This window comes from Populus euphratica, unplaced genomic scaffold (assembly GCF_000495115.2).
Source record: "Populus euphratica unplaced genomic scaffold, PopEup_1.0 scaffold274.1, whole genome shotgun sequence".
Taxonomy (NCBI): Eukaryota; Viridiplantae; Streptophyta; class Magnoliopsida; order Malpighiales; family Salicaceae; genus Populus; species Populus euphratica.
This window is the reverse complement of record NW_011499993.1, coordinates 488545-514321: the sequence shown is the minus strand read 5'-3', so window position 1 is coordinate 514321 and position 25777 is coordinate 488545. Positions and strand designations below refer to the sequence as shown.

The 25777-nt window shown below is 27.1% G+C and overlaps 2 protein-coding genes across 2 annotated transcripts; both read left to right on the top strand.

Moving 5' to 3' along the window:
• Window positions 1–6155: 6155 nt before the first annotated feature.
• On the top strand, window positions 6156–7321 carry LOC105140505 (ethylene-responsive transcription factor ERF084-like). Its single transcript, XM_011047368.1, has one exon. The coding sequence runs from the start codon at window positions 6157–6159 to the stop codon at window positions 7060–7062; it is 906 nt and encodes a 301-aa protein (XP_011045670.1). The 5' UTR covers window position 6156; the 3' UTR covers window positions 7063–7321.
• Window positions 7322–25164: 17843 nt separating this feature from the next.
• LOC105140516 (uncharacterized) lies at window positions 25165–25527 on the top strand. The gene has a single exon (XM_011047385.1). The coding sequence runs from the start codon at window positions 25165–25167 to the stop codon at window positions 25525–25527; it is 363 nt and encodes a 120-aa protein (XP_011045687.1).
• Window positions 25528–25777: the final 250 nt, after the last annotated feature.

Below are 25777 nucleotides of genomic sequence, written 5' to 3'. Positions count from 1 at the left end.
AGTGGAGAACAATGGTTACGTTTATTCTGACACCGTAAACAAGTCTTCTTGTTACTGCATTTTTTATAGAGGTGGGGTAATATTTAGTTTTTTAATTGAAAATTATGTTTTTATATCTTTTTAATATGTTAATACTAAAAAAATTAAAAAATATATTATTTTGATATATTTCAAATGAAAAACACTTTAAAAAATAATTACTATAATATTCTCAAATACCTATAACCTTTCCTAAGTAAAAAGTTTCCTAAGTAAAAAGAGGTCTAACATGACAATAAATATTATAATAAAGTTAAATTAGATTGGGAAATCTTATTTATCAAGATTTATTACAATGTGAATGTGGATAACAACAGTATTATCAAAGGTCTTATTCATTAAAATTTCATAAAAAATAATTATGGTAAAAAATATTCTCAAATTATAAAAAAATTGGATCATGAAACTTTCAATGTGTTATAAATGCAATAAAATAAATCATACCTAAATGATTTATTTACTTTTTTGAAATAAAAAAATCATCGTCATCATTATGGATTAGGACAATTAAAAATGAAAGGAGGTATAATTATAATAGGACAAAGGGGTTTGGGTCTTGTGGAAGAATAGTTTTTGTTTTACTCTTGGTGGTCATATGTTAGGATTCAATTTTTTTGAATTTAACATCATAGCTCAAGGTTACAAGATTTTAGATTTTTAAATATTATTATATAAATATTATTATTATTATTATCATTAAGAATAGTATTATTTATGTTATAAATATAATAATTATTATAATTAATAGCGTTAATATTATAAATATGATTAATTACCTTATAAATATTATTGTCGGTCTAATGTTATAGTGAGGCTTGATCTTTTTAAATCTAATATTTTTTATAAAAATAAAAAGTTAACATATGATGAAGCGCGGCCACCTAACCAGAGAAAACAATGTCGGTAAACAAGAAGAACGAATGAAACGCAAAGGTTCATGGCGGGGAGAGCCCTCGGTACTTGAATAATGATGTGAAGTCCTTTGCCACCTATATTAGAGGGTAACTGTGGGTCACAGTGGAGTGTGCATAGTGATGTCATAGGTATTCTTCACTGTGCAAACAATTAATGCAGCTACGACCTGTCGGTGTGGTTGCTGGATAGATGGAAGAATTTACGAGAATCTGATTTAAAATGTTGTTTATTTTAAAATATATTAAAATAATATTTTTTATTTTTAAAAATTATTATTAAAATAGCACATTAAACAATATAAAAAAATTAATTTTGTTAAAAAAAAAACACAAAATTCAAATTAACTGAGGTATGCTTATCTCCCTTGCATATGACCGTGTGAGCCAAAAGAGACGAGGGTATCTTGTATGGAATAAATGCCCAACCATTTAGAATAGGCACAGGTGTCATATTTGGAATCTTTGGTACACTCGCTAGTCTAGTAAGACCCTTTACAATCCACGTGTTTCTCGATTATTTGTTTTGCTCCTAATATGACTATTGTGTTATGTTTGCATTGTTTTGTAACTCATTGTTATGCTTTGAAAAATATACATTTTTACTCAGGAAAATAATTTTTTTTCCAAAAATTCATAAAAATAAGAAGGAGAATAGACAGTGAGCCTATTTTTTTAGTTTAAAATCATGTAAATATATGAAAATAAATATAGAAATTATGCAATTATTTTAAAAGCTAGCGTGCATATATTTACTATGTGAGCTTGTAAAAAATATTGAAAAAATAATCCTAACATGTAAATTAACTAAACAAGTATTAAAATTAAATTTAAACTAGATTAGTTTAGAATATTTACTTATTAAAAATAATAACTCAAAAAAAAACTTGAAGAATTTCTTTTATGCCTTCCACCCATCCAAGACTCTTTGTATACAACTTGAAAACTAAAATACTAATATTCATAATTCATCAATCTTTCATGATTCATGAAATAATTTATAAATATTTAAATTCATGAATGTTAATAGTTCATAAATTACTTATAATTTATAAATATTCATAATTCATAAAAATATTAATAAATGTTAGGGTTTATAAATAATTATTCACTCATTTATATCACTAATTATGGTATTGGTTCATTTATAAAATATTTTAGAGACTTAAAAAATAATTATTGATTAGACATTTACTTGATAAAAAAATATTTTTTTCATTAACCAAACTAAAAATTAAACTCATGAACCCAAAAACTTATAGCCCAATCCACAAATTATTTGGGATTTGAAGTTTTTTCCATGCAAATGCTCATTAAAAATAATCTTTAATTCACCTTTAATTTGTTTTAAAAATATGTTAATATTATATGTTAAAGTATTTATCTTGAATCATAAAATAAAACACTGTTTTAACCATAAATATAAGTGAGCCACAAATATAATTTAGCTTTAAACTCCCATTACATATTTTATAAATCAATTCCAACAAATAATCGATCTCATTAAGCTTTTTATTTAAGCAAAAAATACCCTATTTGATCTAAACACACAACAAAATTTTCCAGAGTTTGTTTTTAAGCAAAACCTACCTTAAGCAAGCATCATTACTAAACCAAAAATCACTAAAAGTGCATGTGCTTTATAAATACCATCATCCTAAAAGGCCTCCAAAATTTCTTTATTTCTTAATTTTACCACTCAATTTGAAACCCTATTTTCATTAAATGTAACTTTCAATTTTTTTTTCTCAATTACATTTACATATTGTGGCTGTAAATATTACGTTTTTGAATTAAAATAATAATTAAATATTGTAATAGGGAGGCATGACATCCAAAATTATACTATTTTTGTCTTTTTTCTCATGCGTTAATTTGTCGTTTCCTTTTATTTTGTATCATAGTTATTCAATATGTCCTTTTTTCCTTCTCCGTACAAGCGTGCTTAAATGTCCACATGTGCAAACACATTGAAGACGTATTTGCTAGCAATGAATCACCATCTTTTCATTGCTGCTCATATTGGAAGGCATTAATCACCGAAATCCTCCTGTGCATTGAGTGAAAGGTTAAACCTAATTTTTCTAGCTTCTATTGTAGAGTTAATTTGCTTTCATGTCTTCTTCCCACTGTTGTTTCACACCATTTTACTACGCTTGGATCGTTGCCTAGAACATTCTTCCAGTTTCTTTAATTTTTTACAACTGTTAGTAATTCCCTCCGGCAAAAACATTGAAAATCACCCTCGGTCTGCTCTTTCAGACCACTCACACTTCCGCTGCTCATTCATGCATGGATTACCTTGTAAATCTACACCATGGACTTTCTTTTGGCTGCTAAAAAAGTCACCTTGATCTGTATTTACTTCCTTAACAATTAATTTTCTGAGCTCAGGCATGGCTTTTGCAGTGAATTGTGTTTATATTGTCGATCTACTCGCCTCCTCTTTCTTCAACAATGATATATATTTATCCCAGTACTTCTGTAATCATGATCTTATAAACTAAAATTCTACTTTTGCTGACTTTGCCTCTGTTTTTTTTATATTCTGAAATAAGGCTTTGTGTTTGAAACCATTTGGCGTAGCGCAGGCAGCAGGCTAGTTTTGTATTATCCAATAAAAAAAAAATTATAATCATATCACACCATTATTTTATCTGAAAGGATCTTTGCCGTATAATGTTAAAGTAAAATATTTTTTTTTAATAATAACTACAAGTATGTGTAAAGACATAAATATTTTAATAATTAAAATATATAACAGATAAAAACAAGGCTTTATGTTTTATTTCAGTACCATTGTGGATGCTTGCATTGCACAACCACTTGTAGTGATCTACTAGTATATGCATATTTCTTTCGACAAAATCAATTTTTTTAATATAATAAAAAATATTTAAGTTACAAGAAATTATTTAATATTATTATTAAAACCAATTCAATAAGCAATTTAAAATCCTAGACCTCCTTGCCTTCCTTAGATTTAATATTAGAGAGTTATTTTAGTGATAGCTAGTCTAAAACAACCTAATTATTAAGTGAAAAAATTGGATGATAAAATTAAAAAAAAATAATAAAATTAACGAGATAATCTTTCCACTGAACTCTTTATTTATATTAAATTTAAAATTAAATTATATAAAAATTACTTCATATAATTCAAATGATTTGACTTTTCAAAAGCAATTATACTAACAGGTAATAAATATTCAAGAATAAAATTAATATAACAAAAAAAAACATCAAGATTCGAATCCTTTCCTTATCTAGGTTTAATTTTAAACTATGCAGGAGTTAACGTGTTATATTTGAGTCAACTGTATTGCTCTAAATGCATCTCAGACAATCATTACAAAAAAATAAGGATGAAAAAAATTAAAAAAAGAAGAGAAAGAGAGAGAGAACGAGAGAGGGAGGGGGAGGGCTCCTCTTCACTTTCTTTTTATATAAACAATAATAAAGTGATACGAGTATTGATTGATAACATTTACATTAACCATCATTGTCTAACCCTAGAGAATAGAGATCTTCCCATTTTGAAGAAGATCTTCCAAACCCTCCATTGAATTTCTTTTGCACGACCCCAAGACATTACAGTCTAATCAAGATATTTTCCCCACCCAGAACAAAAAAAATAAAAAATAAAAAAATCAAAGCAAAATTTGAAACCTCCAATGTAATCCACCTAGAAGAAGTAGTGATTGACATGATCAAGACCATTCGTATGTCATCATACGCCAATGAACCATTCCCATGACTAAATCGTACAGGAAATCCTCCTTTCTTCCTGGTTTTTTACATGCTCTCTTCTTGGTTACTTTGGTGTCCTTTGGTTCCACAACCAAGCAATTAGGTTTGTGGGTTTTGCGTCTATCGTCTGTGTGTGTATCTATGGCGAAGCTAAGCACAAAATGGAGTCAAACGATCTTGTCTTTGACGACAACGTGACGCTGAAAAAAGATTTACGTAATCCAACGGCTATTAATGAATACACCCTACCTAGCTACCTCGATACTATGCATCCACCACGTCCCTTTGATACCCATCAAATCATCAGGTTCTGTGCAAACCTGTACTGTTTTTCTTCTACTTACGATTATGCCCTCCCGCTCTTTTTCTTTCAAGGAGGTAGAACTAACCGAGCCAAACCCATTTACTTAAAAATAAATCAAATTAAAAATAATAATCTAACCAATCTCATTTTAAAATCTAAAAAAACCTTTAAAAAATAATATTTTTTTTATTTTTAATATAAAATAATCAAACTGAATCAAAAGTAATTAAATATATTTTAATTTTTAATATATAATAATCAAACTAAATCAAAATCAATCAGTTTGAATTGATTTCAATTTTATTTTTTATATTTTATAAATTTTTAATTTAATTGTTTTTATAGGTAAAAACCTAAATCAAATAAAAAATAATATCTTTATTCAAAAAAAAATCATCATGTAATTTTTTTTAGTCTAAAAGGAATTAAAATTGATGATTTTTTAAATATATCTTATATAATATATAGTTTTGATATGCTATATCAACATTATGCTTAAATATGTTATATTAATAAATACTTTCCAATACAATATTAAACTAGCATAGATGCATAGTTATAGCTGAAAGCAGCAAAATACCATATAATATTTATACCATAGGTATAAAACATGGTTTAGCTTATAGAACAATTTGATGGCTCATTAATTCAGAAGCTAATTATATTTGAGTTTTATTATGAATTAAGATTTTTATTAAAATAATATTATTTGATTTTAAAAAATAAAAATATATCATTTTAATATAAAAAATTAAGTTAAATTATTGATAAATAACCTCCACACCCGAATCTTACCATGTCTTTATTTAATAACTATGATTTACCCCCGCAAATGTTTCTGCAAATGTATCTGTAAAACAGAGACCTCCCAACAAATTACAGGGTTATTTCTGACATTAGAAATGACTCAAATGAGGATATCCCTCCTGCCAGGGAAGGGCAACCCTGTAAATATGACGGATTACGGTCCATCAAATTTGACAAGCGTATCTATTTAAATCCTTAAATGAATAAATAAACAATAGTTAATAATTTAATAATTTTATTTTTTTTAAAATGCAATCTCTTCAATAAATAATTCTTTTATTTTTGCCTCGTGTATATAAACCCTTGCTAGGCTCCTTTGCCGTAAGAGACTTGTTTTACTCCACCATGAATAACCAAAAATTACTCCCCATCCCGTTCTTCCCTAGACCCGAAACATATCATTTATCGGAAATGTTTAGGCTCCTAACTGAAAATTCATCATTTTGTGGATCGCTTTTACAACCCCAAAATTCGTTGTCATCACCATTTACCTCAAATCACTACGACCCCACAGCTTACTTTCCTGTTTCGACTGGTATTTCGGCTATTGTTTCCCACCCCGGTATTATCAAGAAACCACCCGAAACACCACCTGTTCTCGATGGAATTGGTGCTGTTGTTGGCCAAGAAGTCCTTTTTGGCACGACCAATACCAAGAATTCAGAAACATCGGATTTTCCTTCGATTTCTCAGTGTATCGGGTCAAAAGAAAGAAAACACGAAAGGGGGGCTAAGAGAAACTGTGTTAATAATGGGGTTCCAGTGCAAAGGACCTATAGAGGGGTTAGAAAGAGGCCATGGGGGAGGTGGTCAGCTGAGATAAGAGACCGTATAGGGCGGTGCCGCCACTGGCTTGGAACATTCGACACCGCAGAGGAGGCAGCGCGTGCATATGACTCAGCTGCTAGAAGACTTAGAGGTGCAAAAGCAAGAACTAACTTTGAAATTCCTCCTGTCTTGCCTCCCCTATCTCCTTCTCCTCCTTCTCCCTCAACTGCATGCTCAAGTTCTAGTTTAAACAATGCAGAAGTGAAGAGGAGGACTAATAATTCTAACAACAGAATGATTGGTAATGGTGGTAGAAAGTGTGCAGTTGTTACTTCTGTGGCACATTTATTTAGTAATTTTGAGGGGAAAGGAACTAGTGGCGGCGGCAATGTGGAGCTGGATTTGAAGTTGGCGACAGGGTTAGGTGGCCATCGTGATGGCAACAAGAGTGCTGCTAGTGCTCCTCCATCTATGGTGGTTTAGTATTTCTCAGCGGTTAGGGGTATCAAATATGATATATCTTTTTGGTGTATATTATGGTGCTTATTTATATTATTTTGGATTACCGTTGTATCCAGGTAGTTTCTTGTTCATGAGCTGATGTTGATATGCATGTGCAAGAAGCGCCGGTAATAGCTATAGCTGGCCAGTTAAGGCACTTTCTTAGAAGATGATTGTTGCCCATGAGTGTCAAGAAGACGATGAATATAGAAACTGACAGTGCTACAATCATCTCTCTCTCTCTCTCTCTGTGTGTGTAATGGCTTGATGTTTTGAGTCTTCCGATGCTTGCATGGTGGAGTACTGTGCAAAACTTGCAATTTTTTGCTTGTAGATGAGGGAAAATATTACAAAATTCACTGGTTGTGTTCGGTACAGTCACAATAAACAAGTTAAGTTTTCAATTTCTATTGCTTGCCTCGAAGTAAAAGGAGATGTATAAACCATTAATTGATCGAGTCTAAGAGACCTTGCATCTGGTACTAGATGGTCTCTCAATGTTAGGTTATCTACTCCCATGAGTTTTTAATCAAAACTATGAAAGTATTTATCGATACTATTTTTTTAATTAACATGTTTTTATTATAGTTTTAAAAGTAACTGGTTAGTTAAGTAATACTACATTTTTGTATGAGTTTCACTTAAAAGGTTTTTTTTAATTAATTACAAAAAATTATAAATTTATAATTTTGTTAAAATCTATTTTTTCTAACCTAGTCAAATGTTATCACAATATTGACACATTAAGGTTGTGATTTAATTTGTTTTTTTTTAATCAAATATTTGATTCTATTTGTTTAAATCTCTAGATTCTACTAAAAATTTTGGGGTTTTTTTTTTTAAAAACAATTAGCATATTAAACTTAAAAAATTAGAGGGAGTCTTTTTGTTTGACTTTGTTGTACTTTTAAAACATGACAATTACCATTACAGTTACCGCCTTAACCTTTATTGCAGTTTTATAACTGTAAGTAAATATATTACATTGTTGTTAATTAATTTTATTTAGTTTAATTGAAATTAAATATTATTTTTAGGTTGAATTTAGAATTTATATTGAATTTAAGGTTTGAATATAAGGTTTATAATGAATTTAAAATTTGTTGAATAAATGATAAGTAAATATAGTTGAACATGAAATAAGTTAAGTTAATTATGAATTAATTATTTGTTATGTTTAATTTATGTTAAGTTATCAAATTAAATATTATGTATATTATTGAAATTGATTAATAATGTAATTAAATATGCATATGTATTCATCAGATGAATTTAGTATTTATTTTGAATTATATTAATTTATATTTGATTTAATATAATTGAATATGAAAATATCAATTAATAAGATATCATGAATTATATTTAATTTTTGGTTAAGTTTGCTTTAACATTAAATTTTAGGAATTTAATTGAATTTTGCTGTGATCAGAGTTGAGATAATATATTTAAAAAAAATTATATTAAATTGATTAGAAATGGATTAGAATCTAATTTTTTTAGAATATCTAATAATATTTTTATGTTATGTTATTATAGTTACATTATTGTTCATGAAGTGAATAATTGCGTTACAAACAATGGCAGGAGTAGATACAATTTTGCTGGTGGTTAAAGTTGAGATAATATATTTTAGAAAAAAATATGTTAAATTGACTAAAATCTAATTCTTTTAGAATATCTCATAATATTTTTATGCTATGTTATTATAGTGACATTATTATTCATGAAGTGAACAATTATATCACAAATAATGGTAGGAGTAATTTGTTGTTAACCAATAATTTAGACATGTCATATATAAAAATAAAAGAAATTATTTATCATGCACTTGAATGGAATTATAATGATATTAATATTGAAATAAGTTAGAAATATTAAATTGATAAACAACAGTATTATCCTATATTAATTGTGTATGATTATAGTTTCAAGATAATGATTGATTCTTTTATTTAAAGTTGTTTGAACATGATAATATTGTACATGAGTATCTAATTAAAATATGTGTGTCTTAACTTTTGTTAGTCCTTTAAATTTAGTTGGTAGAGATAGAAATAGTTTAGGATGATTTGCTACAAAAAATAAATGATACTATATTTGATTGCGAAAAGGGATGGAGTAGTGGTATTTGCATGGAGGGTATTATAAAAGAACAAATTTATTTGAGATAGTAAAGTTAAAAGGGTCACACACATGTATTTTGATTTTTAAAAAAAAAAAAAACCACCACTTGATGCAAATTTTCTTACTAGTGTTATATCAATCCTTATAATGAATAATCTTTCAATAATAGTTGTAAGTATATGGAATGAAATAAAATTGCATTACAAATATAAAATATCATATGACAAAGCATTGGTCACAAAACATAAGGTGATTAAACATCCTTTTGGTTCATACGAGGAGTCTCTTAAGAAATTTCCTAAGTTGTTGGAGGCAATAAATGAATCAAATCCTAAAATAGTTGTTAATTGAACATATAAAGGAAATCTTGATAATAGTATAGTAGTTTTTTTTTTATCATTTGAACCTTGTATTGAAGATTTGAAATATTATAGACCACTTATCAGAGTTGATAAGACATATTTGTATGAGCAATATTATAAGAAGTTATTGATTGCAATTGTTTTTTATGCTAATAATGCGATAGTCATGTTAGCTTTTGTAATTGTTGATGAAGAAAATAATAACAAATGGAATCGACTTTTTTCTTTATTTATAAAGATACATTACTAGTTAAGACATATTTGTATGAGCAATATTATAAGAAGTTATTAATTGCAATTGTTTTTTATGCTAATGATGCGATATTCATGTTAGCTTTTGTAATTGTTAATAAAGAAAATAATAACAAATAAAATCAGCTTTTTCTTTATTTATAAAGATACATTACTAGTGGTAGAACTATTGTATATATAATATTAGATAGAAATGCACGCATCAAGATAGTTTATACGATCGATCATTTGGGTTAGCACCCCTTGATTCTGAATTAAATAGGAGGTAGCATATGTCTTAAGTAGATTGAAGAGATATTTTCAACAGCATCAAATGATGGTGCTGAGGTCGTCTTACAAAGATGCAAAATCAATTACGATTCAAATATATTAATTATTTATTATGATTGTGTTAATTATTGTGATGATTTGAATTTATATATAAGTATACTAAAATATATATACTCTTTCTATTTGGCAATGTATTATTCACTGACCTCATAGGGAGATATGTTCTTCTGCTTTACCTAATGCTCCTAAAAAGTTTTGACACTATCCTCACATATAATTGGAGATATGCTGAATTGGTATCCTTGTACAAATATTTATATCTTTTATTCGTGAAGGAGACCAAATTGGTCAGGTGATGTTTCGTACTTCTATCAGTATGAATTAAAAAAAATCTAAATAACTATTTGGATTTAAATGTTTCATGCATAACAAATTTTACAAAACATTTTTATTTAGTAACAATTATGGTCGTATAAACATCTCCATGTGAATAGACCTGAAGCCTCAAATACTAAGATTGCCAGATATGACAGTCCAAACTATAAGGGTTATATTTCGTTTCCCACTAATATATAAGTATTGTGATGTTATTTTTGCAATTGTATGTATTTATATTGTGTTCTTGGAAGTTGAAAAATGCAATTAAACTAACATATTTTTAATGTTAGGTGGTGTGCTGGCTAATTTTTTAAAAATAATTCAGTATGTGTGCTTGCATTTTATTGGAGCGAGCTTGATAAATAGCTTGTTATTTTTTAAAATTTTTGTTAAATGAAATAATTAACTATATCAAATTATTGTTGTTTGATATTTATTTAACTTATAATCTAAAGGTCATGTGGATGCCTCACTCAAAAAAAGGCTTGGTCATTATTCCAATAAGCTACATTAGCAAGATAAATATATGAATATTAGTGGTCCTATTAATATGTTTTGAGATGATTGAGCTATATTATTCGAATTAGATAATGCAGCTATTCAGTTATAAACAACACATTCCAGTCAATATCAATATGAGTAATGCATTGCATGCCATTACTCGGAGGGGTAAAAATAATAATTACGATTGGTTAGGTCGACATAATACTTATACATCACAGTGGGATGCATGGAGGAATAAGATATTTATCGAAATGCATCATGTGATTACTAATGATGAGTATATTTTTTCATACATGAGTATAACACAAATGGTCATTACTTCGAATCACAAGCAGGTTCCTCCACCTGAATTTATACAGTACGAGCAACAAGCCCAACATATTTAACATCACATAAGTAATAAAAAAAAATTTATGATTAATATATGTTAACTATTGAGTTTTATATATTTATCATTGAATTTAACATTAATGTTTTATTAATATTAAGTTGGCTTCTTGTTAAGGGAGGTTCAAAAGGCCACATCTTATCTTCGTAGTATTAACGAAGAGAGCAAAGTTCACATTGTAGCATCTTAGTGGTTAAATTTTTGTCATACTAGATTTAAAATCTTTGGAGAGATGCTAACTCTTGATGATGTTGTAGCAAAGAACGAGGCCACTCAAGTAGGAGCAGAAGCTAGATCTAATCATGAATGTGTTTTTTTTTTTAATTACTAGAATAAGCTCAGATCATCCAGTAGATTATGTAGATGTAGATATATAGATGAGTTATATTTATATATTTTGAAATTATTTGAATATTGTATTATTAAATTATTTTTTATTCATTTTTCATGTATATGTTTTTTTCGCATTCTTATGACTATTTATGATTATGAATATGAGAATATATTGAGTTTAATTAGACTTTATTGATTGAGGTTATTGTAGTTTTTTGTAATTTTTTTTAAACGGGACAAAACTTTGGGTGTGGTTTCTATATAGAGAAAACTTTGTCAAAAGTATATAAAATTTCAAATTAACAAAAATTATGATTTTATAAACTTTTTTAGACTTAAAAAAAAACAAGTCAAAACTAGATGATAACTAAAATGATCCAACTATTTTGATTGTTTTCCAACTATTTTATCAAATGTATAGTTATTTCTTAAAACAATCTCTTTAAAAATATTACGACTTAGAACCATGATATCTAATTAAAAATTATAATTTTAATACAAAACTTGATCAAATATCATGATTTTAAATTAAAATATTATTAAAATGTCATGTTTACATCAAAATATGTTATTTCACCTTAAAAAATTATATAATTGTTTAATTTATCCCAAAAAAATTCTTCTTTTTTTCAAATAACAATAACAAAAAAAGAAAAACTACTTCAAAGCCAAACAAGCAATGCATGCAAATTTAAAATATTAAAGTAATAATTTCCAGTAGTGCATGCTCATGCTTCAAGTTCCGCAAGTGTGGTGATAGATAAGTGGCAGTAGTATCAATGAATGTACAAGTAAAATGTCAAAGTCTAAACTAAATAGCGCACAGCAGCTCAGCTGTTAGGTAGCTAGTGTACAAAGGGGACCTCTAAGCCGCCCATGAAAGGTGGGGGGAGCTAGAGGGGGAGATAAGCTCAAATACAGTTAGGTACCAGCTGGGTAAGTAATGATGGCAATTGATTAGGATTAGACACTGAGAGTCATGAGGATATCTTTCTTTCTCTGTGTCTATCTGGCACTACTTCATTGACAGAATACAAACAGTGTTGCAGATATACAGTGAGTGAGTGCAAGTGTTGAAAGATTGAAAGGAAAGGAAAGGAAAAGAAACTGATGTCCTTCTGGTTTGTTCTCCAAATCAGACGTGTTGAACCTTCCCCTCTTGTTGCTTAAGACTTTTTTTATTTACTCCGATCATAGCTGGAACTCATTACTGATGACGATGATGATGATGGAAACTCGGATTTTAATTCGAAGCTCATTGCATGCCCGACATTCTGTATGGAACCCACGTCTCCTAAAACACAAGGTTCCGGCAAATTAACTACTCTCGAACGTGATTAGTAAAGTGGTTCGGCAGGTAATTCTAGGACATTCTACGTTTGGAAATTACTTCTGACATTTTCTTTATCAAACCAAAAAATATTTTTAACTCAACTTTTTATTTATTCTAGATTTCAACATTAAAATTATTTTAATATAATACAATTAACTTAATAGATTTAGAAAATAATAATAATCAAAATAAAAATTTTATACTTATATAATTAAAAATAATTTAGATGATCAATAAAATTATAGTCCGATTTTAAGAAAATCTCAAAATAACTTTTTTAAACAAAAACACTAAGAATGGAATATATTAGATTGATCTAGGTCAATCTTCTAAACATGTGATTGATTATGGACTCCACATAGTTTAAAAATATTTTTTATTTTAATTATATCATAATAAAATATAAAAACTAATTTAAAATCAATCAAATATAAAATGTTAAAAATAAAATAAAAAACAATAAAAAACCACCAACATGATGAATTTAAAAGAAAAAAATAAAAAAGTCAGGCTAGGTGTATAGGCCTTGTGGCCGAATGCGTCTAAGCCATTAAAAAAAGAGCTTAGACACTTAGGCTAGAGGCAAGCCCACACATTAGGGTAATAATTTTTTGTTTGTTTGTTTACTTTTACAAGAAGCGGACAACCATCTCTTATTTACAATATAAAAAAAAATAGATGTGTATTAGCTAGTAGGTACTAATCCAAAATCTGACTACCACTGTGTTGGCTAAAAAACTGAAAAAGAGGTTTTCTAGCTTAAAAAATTAGATTTTCAATTCATTTTCACCTAAAAAATCTATTTCATACCACAAAAACCAACATAAATAACCTAATAGACTAAGTCTGATTTACTTTTTTAGATAAGATAAATGTTCAAAACTACCATCATTGAACACTATCATTGAATGAAACTAAATGCTATTAAAAAAAATGAGTTTTTTTCTTTGAAAAGTGGATAACCTGACAACTTTCTCTTTCCTACTATTTTCTAACGAGTTTCTCTCTCTTTTCTATAATCCATACACTGAACAAAAAGAATTTTTGAGATCAAAATGAAAATTATTAGGAATTTAAGATTAATTATGTATTTTTTTCTGTATTTTACATCTTAGTTCTCTATAATTTACTTTGGTATATTTACTATAATTGCAAACCTAATTTCATTTAATTAACCATATAAGGATTAGATTAAAAGAAAAAAAAATTTAAAAATGAAAAAAATTAAAGTTAAGATGCTTTTTATATTAACAATGAATGAAAGTCGTAATCTTGTACTATATTGTATAATTGGATACACATTCTTTTCTCCAAAACAGTACCTTTTTTATTTACAAAATATCAATTAATATTCTCTACCAGTCATTTGTTTGATATATAAAACGATACCTTATTTTATATAACTTAGATATTTATATAAAATATTTAATATAAATTTATAAATATGTTATAAAATATTTAATATAAACTTCTTGGTATTTACAAAGATATTTATAAAAATATCTTAGATACTTCCTAAGATATTTATTTTAAAAAAACTTAGCTTTCTCATGTATTCATAAAAATATCTTATATATTTTCTAAGATATTTATTTTAAAAAATTCTAGAGCTTACTTCTCTAGATAAAATGCCTATCAAAACTTATTTCTCTAGACTTGATCTTTTTTGATAATATATGTTTAAAAAAACACAAGCATGATGCAAAATTTAAATAAAATTTAAAAAATATTTAAGCCTAAAAAATATTTATTCTCCTCGTTATCTAAACAAATACTATATTGACTTGAACTTTGGAGGGTTTTTCTTACACGTATTATTGGGCCTGCTAAGTCCTCTAGATTTAGTTTTATCAGCCCATAGAAAGCACCCCCAATCTTTATATTGAGAATTTTTCCAGCCTCATCAATTTTTATTGGACCCACTAAGTCCTTCAGATCTAATTTTATCAGCTCATGAAAAGCACACTCAATTTTTCTATTGAGAATTTTTCCAGCCACATTAATTATTGACATCCGTGGAAACTGAGCAACAAGACAGTTCATTATAGTTTCTCAAAAGCTTTTTTCATGGTTGGTGAAACCCTAATACATGTAATAACAAATATGACAGCGATTATGTCTAAGGCTATGCCAACAACATGTTAGCAGCTATGCCAACAATTATGTCTAGGCTACGCTTCTTATGGCTACATCGGAGGTTTTTCTTATATATATTTATCAGCACATGAAAAATACCCTCAATTCTTCTATTGAGAATTCTGTTAACCACATCAGAAATAATATTAACAACTTACATAAAATTATGTTTTATCCTTATATATATTATCATCAAACATGCAACATTTGGAATAATAAACAAAGATTATTATTTTCACTTTAGTTTCTAATGAGTATTATTTCTTAAAACAAACTTAAAATGATAATTTTGTTGCATGTAGAAAAGAATTCATTATTGTGATAACAAGATAATTTATCACTAAAAAGATAATATAAATAAATTTGAATAACTAAGTCATTAAATCATTTCTCCAAATGTGTTCAATAATAAAAACTATTTAAATCAATTATATATAAAATGAAATATTTGCATCAATGCATATTTAATATCTATCATAGTTAAAAAAAAATAGTAAATAGTAAAGTCATCATAAATGAATATTTTTGTGACCAAATAATACTCACCTCTTCATAATTTAATTCGATTTCTTTAAAAAATATGATCATTTTTTATTTTTATGTTTAAATTATTATATCAATTTTTTAAAAATTAAATCCATTGTTTATATAACATTAAAAAATTTACTCATACAAAAAAGCTCATATACTTTTTGATTAAAATCATTCTTTCATTAATTAATTTATTTAACTCATTAAAAAATTATATACTCTAATTCATTGTTTTTTTTAGTTGTTACAAATTATTAAATTGTATAAAATGATTTGTAGCTTATTTTAAGCAATTTATTTTACAATATTAATTTGATGAAATAGAAAGAAAACAAATTTTTAATAAAATTACATTTTTAAAGTTAAATTATTGATACATGTGTACGATAAAACATGTTTTAAACTTAATAAAAAAACCATGAAATATTTAAAGAGACATTTATTAAAAAAATTAGCTTGGTTTTGTCTTTATCTCTATCCCTTTTGTTCCTTTATCCCTTTTGTTCCTTTATCTCTATCCCTTTTGTTCTAGAGGAACAAAAATTAGCTAAAAATAATTCAAGACACATATTAAAACTCTACCTTAAAAAAAAAAAGATATACTAAGAGCGTGTTTATTTTTTAGATAAATTTTTTTGTTGTGATTTGAAAAAAATAAGTTAAAAAAAAGATTAGGTATGGTTAGTTGGATTTAGATATGTGTTTGGTAAAAATTATGGTTGAGGTTTATATGTAGCAAAAAAACATTTATACATGTTTGGTAAGTGTAGCAAAAAATATTTATAAAATATTTGGATTTAGATACGTGTTTGGTAAAATTTATGATTGAAGTTTATGTGTAGCAAAATATATATTTGTGTTTAGAAGTGTGGTTGCAGTTGCTTTTCAAAGTGCTTTTTACTTAGAAATATATCAATTTTTTTTATTTTTTAAAAATTATTTTTGATATCAGCGTATCAAATTGGTTTAAAAACAAAAAAAATATCAATTTGAAGTAAAAAAAAATAAAAAATTTCAAATTTTTAAAAAAGTGTTTCTAGAACGCAAAAACAAACAATAAACTCAATTAAAAAAGCATGTAAAAACTGCGTTACAAAAACTATATTCCAAACTCAATATTTTAGTGGGCCTTACAGTATAAAACATAATTTAGTGTGTGATTAGTACTTAAAAGTATATTTTTATCAGGGTTTTATATCATCGTTTTGCACTTGAAGTATCAATAACTCTTTAACTAGAGCATGCTTTATAATAATAATCTTATAATATAAGATAAATTTAATTTATGATATGTGCTTATTTTAAACGCAGACACATTTAATAATTCAAATGATTGATTGATGTGATTAACTATTGAAAGTGAAACGATAAAGAAAAGGTTAAGCTTAGAAAAGAGATGCTGATTCAATTCAAACTACAATATTATTCAGTCATTGGGTCATATCTGGAGTTATAGATTTTGGATTTTAGTTTGGTTTATATAGCTGTAAAGTTAAGACATAAGCTTATAACATTCATGAGAGTCTAAGACTCAATTCTACTATTTGGAAGACCAAATCTTAGCTTCAAAAGAGAAGTTTGAATTTGTCCCATAGTCCAAATACTATTCAGTATTTAGCCCATATCTCAAGTTCTAGAGGTCTAGATGCACTGATTCTTTTTTTGTTAGAAAGCTGAGACAATTTCTCAGAACTTTCATATGACTATCTGTTCAAATTATGATGTTATCAATAATATTTTATTCAGACAAGAAGGTAAGGATTGTCACAAAGTCAAGAGGTGGCCATCCACTCAATAATTAGTCATAAAATCAATAGTTTTGAATTTTGACCTATAAAGGAAGACATTTGTCATACATTTAGACATTTTAGTTTTCAAATCACGATCATATTCTTGCTCTCTTTCTTTATATTTTTGTAATGCTTAAGTTTTGCTTTCATTAATTTCTTGTTTATGCCTTTCATTTCTTTTACTATACATATATAATCATATTCTTCTCTTGTTTATTTATATTTCTCTTCTTCATTATGATTAGTTAAGTTTATTATGTCAAGGTGCAAAAGTTTCACTAATAGTATTATGATAAGTATAATATAAACTCAATATAGATTTCAATACTTATATCCTATACAACTTACTATTAACATGTCTTATCATTTGTATCTTATTTATTGTTAATACTTTGCTTGTTAAATGGTTAATCTAAATTTGTTTTGTAAAACATTTGGTACAACAAATGTTTGACACTTTTATAGCCAATTATATGATATAACCTACACCTGTGTTATGAAAGGAACTTGATTTGTTGTTAACATAAGTTACCATCATGAATTTCTGACAATATTTTAAATTTTGGTGTCACTTAAATAAGATAATTAATATGATTATGTTAACAATTTATAATGACTTATTAATGACAAATAATCCGATTAGAACCTCCTTTATATGTGGTTTTCAGTTGAGTAATAAAAAGAGTTTATATTATATTTATTTTTAATATTATAGTGGATCCTCTAATATTGGTATTTGTTTTTATCATTGTTTAATCTTCATATTAATCTTACGTTTCAAAGTCCTATTAAACTCATCATCATCATCATCATTATTTATAATTTATATAGTTAACCTCTCTATGATTCGACCTCGATTTTGTTGGGTTATTTATTACTTTGACACTCCTACACTTAAGAAAAGACATCAATCTTTTAATCTTGTTAGTATGTTACCAAACAACTTACTATGTTTTTTGCACCGCAAACACAAAAGTTAAAGGTAAACAAATGTACCTTTAATGAGAAGTGTGAAATCCACAATGCATTGTGAATTGTAATGGTAAAAGTGCATTTTTTTTCTTTGCATCCTTAACTGAACAATATCATTATTAGGATGCCATTGGGATCAAAGAAACCTTAGCTTTGATCAAGGGCCATTATTGTCATTTTAACCTTATTTGTTTATTTGTTTTTACTGTTAGGTTAGATAATAAGAGGCATATTTTTACTTTAGTATTTAATAGATTTTTAAAAATATTCCACTTACTAAAATTCCCTCGAGGTCAAAGAAACTTTAGCATTAGTCAAAGGTTGTTTTTGTTATTTTAACATTTTTTTTGTTATTGTTTTTTATGAGATTAAGAGCATAATTGCATTTTAATATTTATTATTTATTAAAACAAATTGACAACGCATGTGTTGCATGTGTCAATGCAAAAAGAGTTGTCAAAGTCTTTGAATAGTGTGTGCAACATTGTTTCTGAAGTGATAACTGAATCCTACTAGCAACTCCTTCATCCTTAATTGGCACGTATACTGAAATAATTTCTAGTTTAGTGTTGATAACCCTTTTTTATTTTTCCTTTCTCTCTTTGCTCCTTGGCTTTCACGCTTGGCTATTTGGATTTTCAAGGTTGCCTATCAATTTGTTTTTTTTGTTAGATTTGGTTCATGTTTTTTTGGTTTTTGATTTTTGTCCTTATCCTTTTTGTAGAGTTTTGATTTTTTTTTCTTTATTTTCATCCTTTAACGTCAATTTATCATGAGTTGTTTTTTCTTCACACTTTAGCCTTTATTCTTTTGATTTTTAATTTTTTTTCTTAACTCTTTTATGTAATTTTTATTGGTTTTCAATTTTATCACTTAATCTAAATCTATGATTTTTTTTTTAATTTGATCCTTATCATTTTGATTCTTATTCTTTGGTTAAAGATATTTTCAATCAAAGATATATAATTGCCTTTTAATTTATTTTTTATTTTAATTTTTTATTCTCATTTTCCTAATTGCTATTTTTTTGGATTCATTTATATAATTTTGTTTTTAATTTTATCATTCAATGTTTTATTTTCTTGGGATTAGGTTTCATACTTTTTTCATATATGGTGTTTCTAGTCTAATGATTTGAGTTATAGGTTTGAAAAGTTAATGTGGTTAACATCTTTTTTGACTTATTTTCTTTTTTTTTTTTACCATTTGATATTAAAAAAAAATTGCTTTGTGCTTCTTTTTTTTTTTATTTCTTCTTTATCTAGTTATCTTAATTTCATGACAAGAGCAATAGGGGCAGGCTTGCTTCTTATTATTCAGAATACATGTTTATCACGCTATCTCGGGTTTACTTAGGCTAATTTTTTATCCTATTTTGTACTTCTAAATGTTTATTTCCAACCTATTATGTTTTTTTTTTAATTTCATTCATTTATTATCATTATCTATTTTTATATAGTTTAATTAAAAGAAAACCAACGTATTAAACCTAGTTAGAGCTATAACTCGAGTCATTTATTTATTTTTTATTATTTTGAAATGTGTTTTTGGCATCTTGTTAGATAAGCTAGAATTAAAATAATGTATTTACATGTATCACTAATTAGTAAAACAAAAACTAATAAGGGTGAAAGATGTGGTGTTTTTGTTATGCATCCCATTATAAAATACTATTCATTTCAAGAGTTTTTGTTTTTGCTTTCACTTTTTTTATTTTTCTAAATCTATGTTTCTTTCTATAATTTTATATGTTAATATTTGGTTTATTAAATATTGAACTTCATAATTCATTGTAGTTTGCTTTTTTACTATACATTACATTACAAAATACAATTTATTTCAATATTTGTTTTTCCTTTTCTAAATATATGTTTCTTTCTCGAATTTCATACTTCAATATTTGATTTATTAGAGATTAAGTTTCATGATTTATTATAGCTTGTTTTATAAGTGGTTAGCTTGGTCACATGACGAGTCTCAGGTTTGGCAAGTTAACCTAATTAACTTAGTTTTTTTTTTAATTGATAATTTTTATCCTTTAATGTTAAATTGATTATAAATTAGATTTCATGATTTATTTTGATTTGATTTTTATGATATTATCTTGGTCTTATGATTTGAGTTACATGTTTTGCAGGTTAACTAGGATAAAGCTCAAGTCATTTTATTGTGAATTTTTTTTAGATTGATTTTTTCTCAATTTCATCATTCAATAATAAGTTTATTGGAAATTATGATTTATTTTTTGTTTTGATTTATTTTCTATAAATTTATTATAGTTTCATAATCAAGATTAAGGGTTTGATAAATTAACCTAGATTAACTCAAATCATTATTTATTTATTTATTTATGAGGTTGTCTATGATTGGCCGACCACTATTAAAGATATCTAGTATCATGTTAATAAGATCACATGTGGGTCATTAAAAACTTGAATTCCAACGAACATGTTAATTAAAAATTTTTAAGAATGATATAATAAGGTCTATGAAGAGAAAACAAAAAAACACTATGGCTTTGAACTACTTCGAGATTATTAGGTATAATAGGAGCTTCCATTTTTTTTCAAACATAAAAAAAATTGATTGATTAGTTAAATAATTTGTATTTTTTTAATGGTACCTATATATAATTGCCTTTTAAACCTTGTTTTTGTAGAAGTTAAAATAATCTATTTTATTTGTTTATTTTGTATATAAAAATTCACCTCACAACAACTTTAACAAAATATACTCTTTTAATTTTTTTAAAAACTATAAGTAAAAATATTTTTCTTAAATTATTTTTAACCTATAATTGCAAAAACTACAACATTTAGTTACAAGTGTTGTTTCAATATTTTTTTCAACTTGTTTTTAACTGAATATATAACATTAAATAAATTATATTACAATTGCAATCATAGTGTGTTGACAGTTTTTATTTTTATTTTTATGGAAAGGGTAACAAGATTTGAATCCTAACCTTAACAAATTGTCTATGTTATTTGTTTTTAAAAAATTGTTTTAATCAAATTTGATTGAATCAATTTATTAATTAAATCTTGAATTATTAATATTTTTAAATTCTCTCATTAATTTGAACCGAAGTTAACATCATTGTTTAAGGTACAATGGGTTTTTTTTTTAAACTCATGAGACTTTTTTTTTGTCCCAAAAGAAATTTGTGAGCTACATTAAACTAAAATTAAGTAGTGATATAATTCTTGTGGCGCCTTGGGAGCCAAGAATTACTGTTATCGAGAGAGGGCAAAAAAACAGAGACTTGCTTGACTAGGAATATAAAACTAGACATCACTGCTCTACAGCCTTCAAGAACACCCCCCATCAGAATTGGTTTATGTTACATATATTGTGCATCAATTAGGTTTTGAGACCAAAAGCATGGAGTGCAGAATCAGTGAAAACTGGAGTGCAGAACGGCTTTATTTTCTCGTTTTTCGGCTTTTTAGCTGTGGCATAGATACGACTGCACTGCACTGCACTGCACTGTTTGGCAGACTGGCACCATTTTACAACCTAGTTTAAGCTCGAAATTCAGAGGGAGGCAGCCACCTAGAAGTTCCTCCAAGTCTAACAAACACATACGTGTCAAGTATTTAATTATAACTTAATTCCAGTTTTTATTAAAATTAATCGGTTAATCCACGTAATATAAGAAATAATTATTTTTGATCCAATGGGGATCTTTCTCAATTTGATAGTTTTTCTTTTCAAAAAACTTCTTCTCTACATTACTTACATCTCTTTTTCTTTAGGAAAAAGAATTCTAAAAAAGAGTATGGAATTGTCGAGATCTAAATTATAAATGGATTTATAAATATTTTGTTTGCGAAAACATAAATACTAATTAATGAATTTGCTAAAGATTGAATTATTTTCTTCCACTTCCTCTTTGTTCTTCGATTTTTTTTTTTGTATTTATTTCTGTTCAATGTTGATGTGAAAATATTTGATGGTGTCCTTGGTTGGTACATCAAATCCCTTGTTATCCTAAGGAGACAGGTAGAAGATTAAGATTTTTATTAAAAAAGTATTAAATTCAAATCCTAAAATCCACTCAAAGAAAAACGCACCTTCGATTTCATGATCTTTAATTTTGTGATTTCCTTCACAAAACTGGCTAAACTACTTTGAAAGAAAGGGATAGAAGATTAATTAAAAAAGAGAGGAGAGGTTAATGATGAAGCTTTGTCATGAATTATTGAATGTTTACGGGGGCATAAAGTTTTTATTGTTTTTAATCTAGATCATCTTTCATGTATCAAGACTATATCTACTTTGCTGACCTAATTAAAAAAACAAATTATGATAAATTAAAAAATTCATAAAAATTAAAAATAGTTTGAATTCTACTAAATAGTTTTATTCCTAAAAAAATCTTATGCATCATTAGACATCCTTAAATATTTAATTTTAATGTAATGTTGTTATTATTACTATTATCATTATTCTGTTATTATTAAGATCTATTTAATTTTTTAATTTATTTTAAATAAAAATAATTATGATTAATACGATACAATATATCTTCAAAACTTAAATCACATTAAGTTTTTTTTTTTAAAAGGCACAATCTATGGTAACTAAGAGGGCCATCTTCTTAAATTTGTAATATAAAGTTTTGCAAAGTTTTTTAGCCCTTTCCTTCCTTCCGTCCATTGCCTCTGCACTGGCACACACGCCCTATGGTTCCAGAAAAACAACTAATGCACCTCATGAGAAGTTAAACTAACCCATTCTCATGACACCTATCATGCGAATAGAGCCAGCCATAACAACTGACACCCGTGAGCCCGTCTATATAATATGAAACTGACTCCACAAACCAAGAATTAGAAGACTCCAACGTAGACTAGTTACAAAGTTATAGAGATTGTGTAAGAGAAACTAGATAGAGAAGATGGATAGCAAGAAAAAGAATGATGCTAATTGCTTTCAAATGCCCCTTCACTACCCCAAATACTCCATGAAAGATTACCAAACCATGCCTGAATGGCAGCTTGACAGGCTCCTTGCTGATTATGGGCTACCTGTACACAATGACTTGGCTTACAAAAGAGAGTTTGCAATGGGAGCATTTCTGTGGCCTAACTTTCAGCAAGAACAGAAGCCTTCTCCTTGACGTAGCTCTTTGCGCTTCTCTTCTTGCAAGGAAAAAACAACAGTTATGAATTGTCATGTTGAGTAATAGGCTTTTGTTATGCATAAATTATGCCCTTGTTCTCTTTCTGGCTAGCTGAGTCCCTTAATGTGATATCTTCATAATAAGAAAGTGAGCTTGGTGTTGTGAATTTGGTTCCTCATGTGTGTGTGTGTGTGTGTATTCCTTCTTATCTTTTACTTCTGCCGTTTTTTCTTTTTATATTTCGGTGATAGGATTAACCAGGACTTGCACTCGTTGTTACTAACAGAAGTGAATATCGGTTCAAATGATTTGGTTCAGATAAAAAAAATTACTTGAACCGAATTTCTTTTTAAAATTTTAAACTGTATCAGATCAAATAACCAAATTGATCGGTTTGGTTTTAACTTTTGTTACAACTAAAGAAGTCTAAATAAGCAAAAATAAAAAAGTTGGGGCTATTTTTATCAAAATTTTGATTTTCTTAGACAAAAAAGAGTTGCTTGGTTTAATTTGATTTCTTGGTTTTCTAGTTTGATTTCTCCATTTGTTTCTTTTTTTTTTAATTTCTAAAATCTAAAATTAAAAATCAAAATTAACTAAAATCAAACTAAACCAAAACTAATAATAAAATTAAATATGTTTAAATTAAAATAAGGTATTTACTTTGTTAAAACACTTTAAAATAATGAATCTTTTGTTATTGTTTAATATGAATTCTTTATCCTTAAAACTTTATTTTTCCTTAATTGTGCAATTAAGATGTTTGTAGTGTGGCTTCCAAGATTCCAACAGCATTATCTTGATTTAGATGTATTTTTAAAGATATTTGAACTAAAATAAAAGGACTCAATTATTTTTCAATAAAGGGAACCAAAGTTTTAGATTTTTGAAAGGAAAATCAAAACATAAAAAGATTAATAAAAACACTACAAATAAAGTGAGAAAGAGCATTTAAAATTTTGAAAAACATTTAAGTTAGAAACTCTTTCTCCACCTCCTTGTTTTTGTTTTTATAGTGAATTTTAGAAGATAAAAGATTAAAGAACTAATAATAATTAATTTTCACAATTATCAATCTTTGATTGGTAATTATAAATCAATAATTAAATCTAAAAAATTAAAATTTATTTGAGTAGAAAAATAAAAAATATTAAATTAATTTCTCATACATTTATAATTTATTTAAATTATATTAATTAAATAAATTTCTAACAAAAGGTCTCATAATTGCTGCAGCTCAAAATTTTCCGAGCAAAAGCAAGCATGAGATACGTTCATTCTTTGATTTGGTTGTAGAAAAAAATATGCATATTACAGCCCCATTTCCAACACGTTGAATCCAAAATGCCAATATTCCTCTTCTTAAATGCATATATTTCCACGATAGTTATTTCCAATTTTAAAACTAGGGTTACTGCTTGTATTTCCATAATTGTTTCTATATATGTCGGTCTTTATTTCCCGTTAAGCATTCCTGATTCTAGAAGGAAACATTCCTCTTTAAAATACAGGCTGCAATCAATACTAGGATCTCTCTTCTTGTGGAATCAAGGGTATTTTTTGGATGCTGGCTAATTGAAAACATGGGGCGCGGGCGCTACGTCTCTGGTCTTACTCTTCTTTTTCCTGAAGGAACCCACAAGGAAAACTGTGGCTGCCACAAAGTGCAAGAGGAGAATAGGAAAAACAAGGAACCCAGTACAAGAACTCGTAGTTTGCTCCCAAAGATGATTAGAGAAGAGAACACCGGTAGCAGCTTTCAGATGCCACTCCACTACCCAGAATACACCAAGGAGGATTATGAAGACATGCCTGAATCGAAGATTGACCTTCTCCTGGCTTCCTATGGCTTATCTACTCGTGGTAACTTGAACTACAAGAGAAAGTTTGTAATGCAAGCCTTTCTGTGGCCTGATTCTTCCACCAAAGGAAAACAAAGTTCTTGAGCCGTTTATTAGGGCCCGCTTAGAAAACCACTAATTCGTTAATATAACTAGGTTTGTTGTACAAGTTAACATGATGCATTTGGTTATTTAGTTTTTAACCAAAAGTTTTGAAATGATGCGAAGTAAAATTCATTTTGCATCACGTACATGTACTAAGAATTAAGTGGCATTAATTATCATATGATATGAAGTTTTGGTGGGTTTTATCTATCTTAATTGAAATCTTAGGAGAAAAAAAAAAGTGATGATA

Coding starts and splice junctions, on each gene's coding strand:
- LOC105140505 (XM_011047368.1), top strand. CDS start 6,157: ATGAATAACCAAAAATTACTCCCCATCCCGTTCTTCCCTAGACCCGAA.
- LOC105140516 (XM_011047385.1), top strand. CDS start 25,165: ATGGGGCGCGGGCGCTACGTCTCTGGTCTTACTCTTCTTTTTCCTGAA.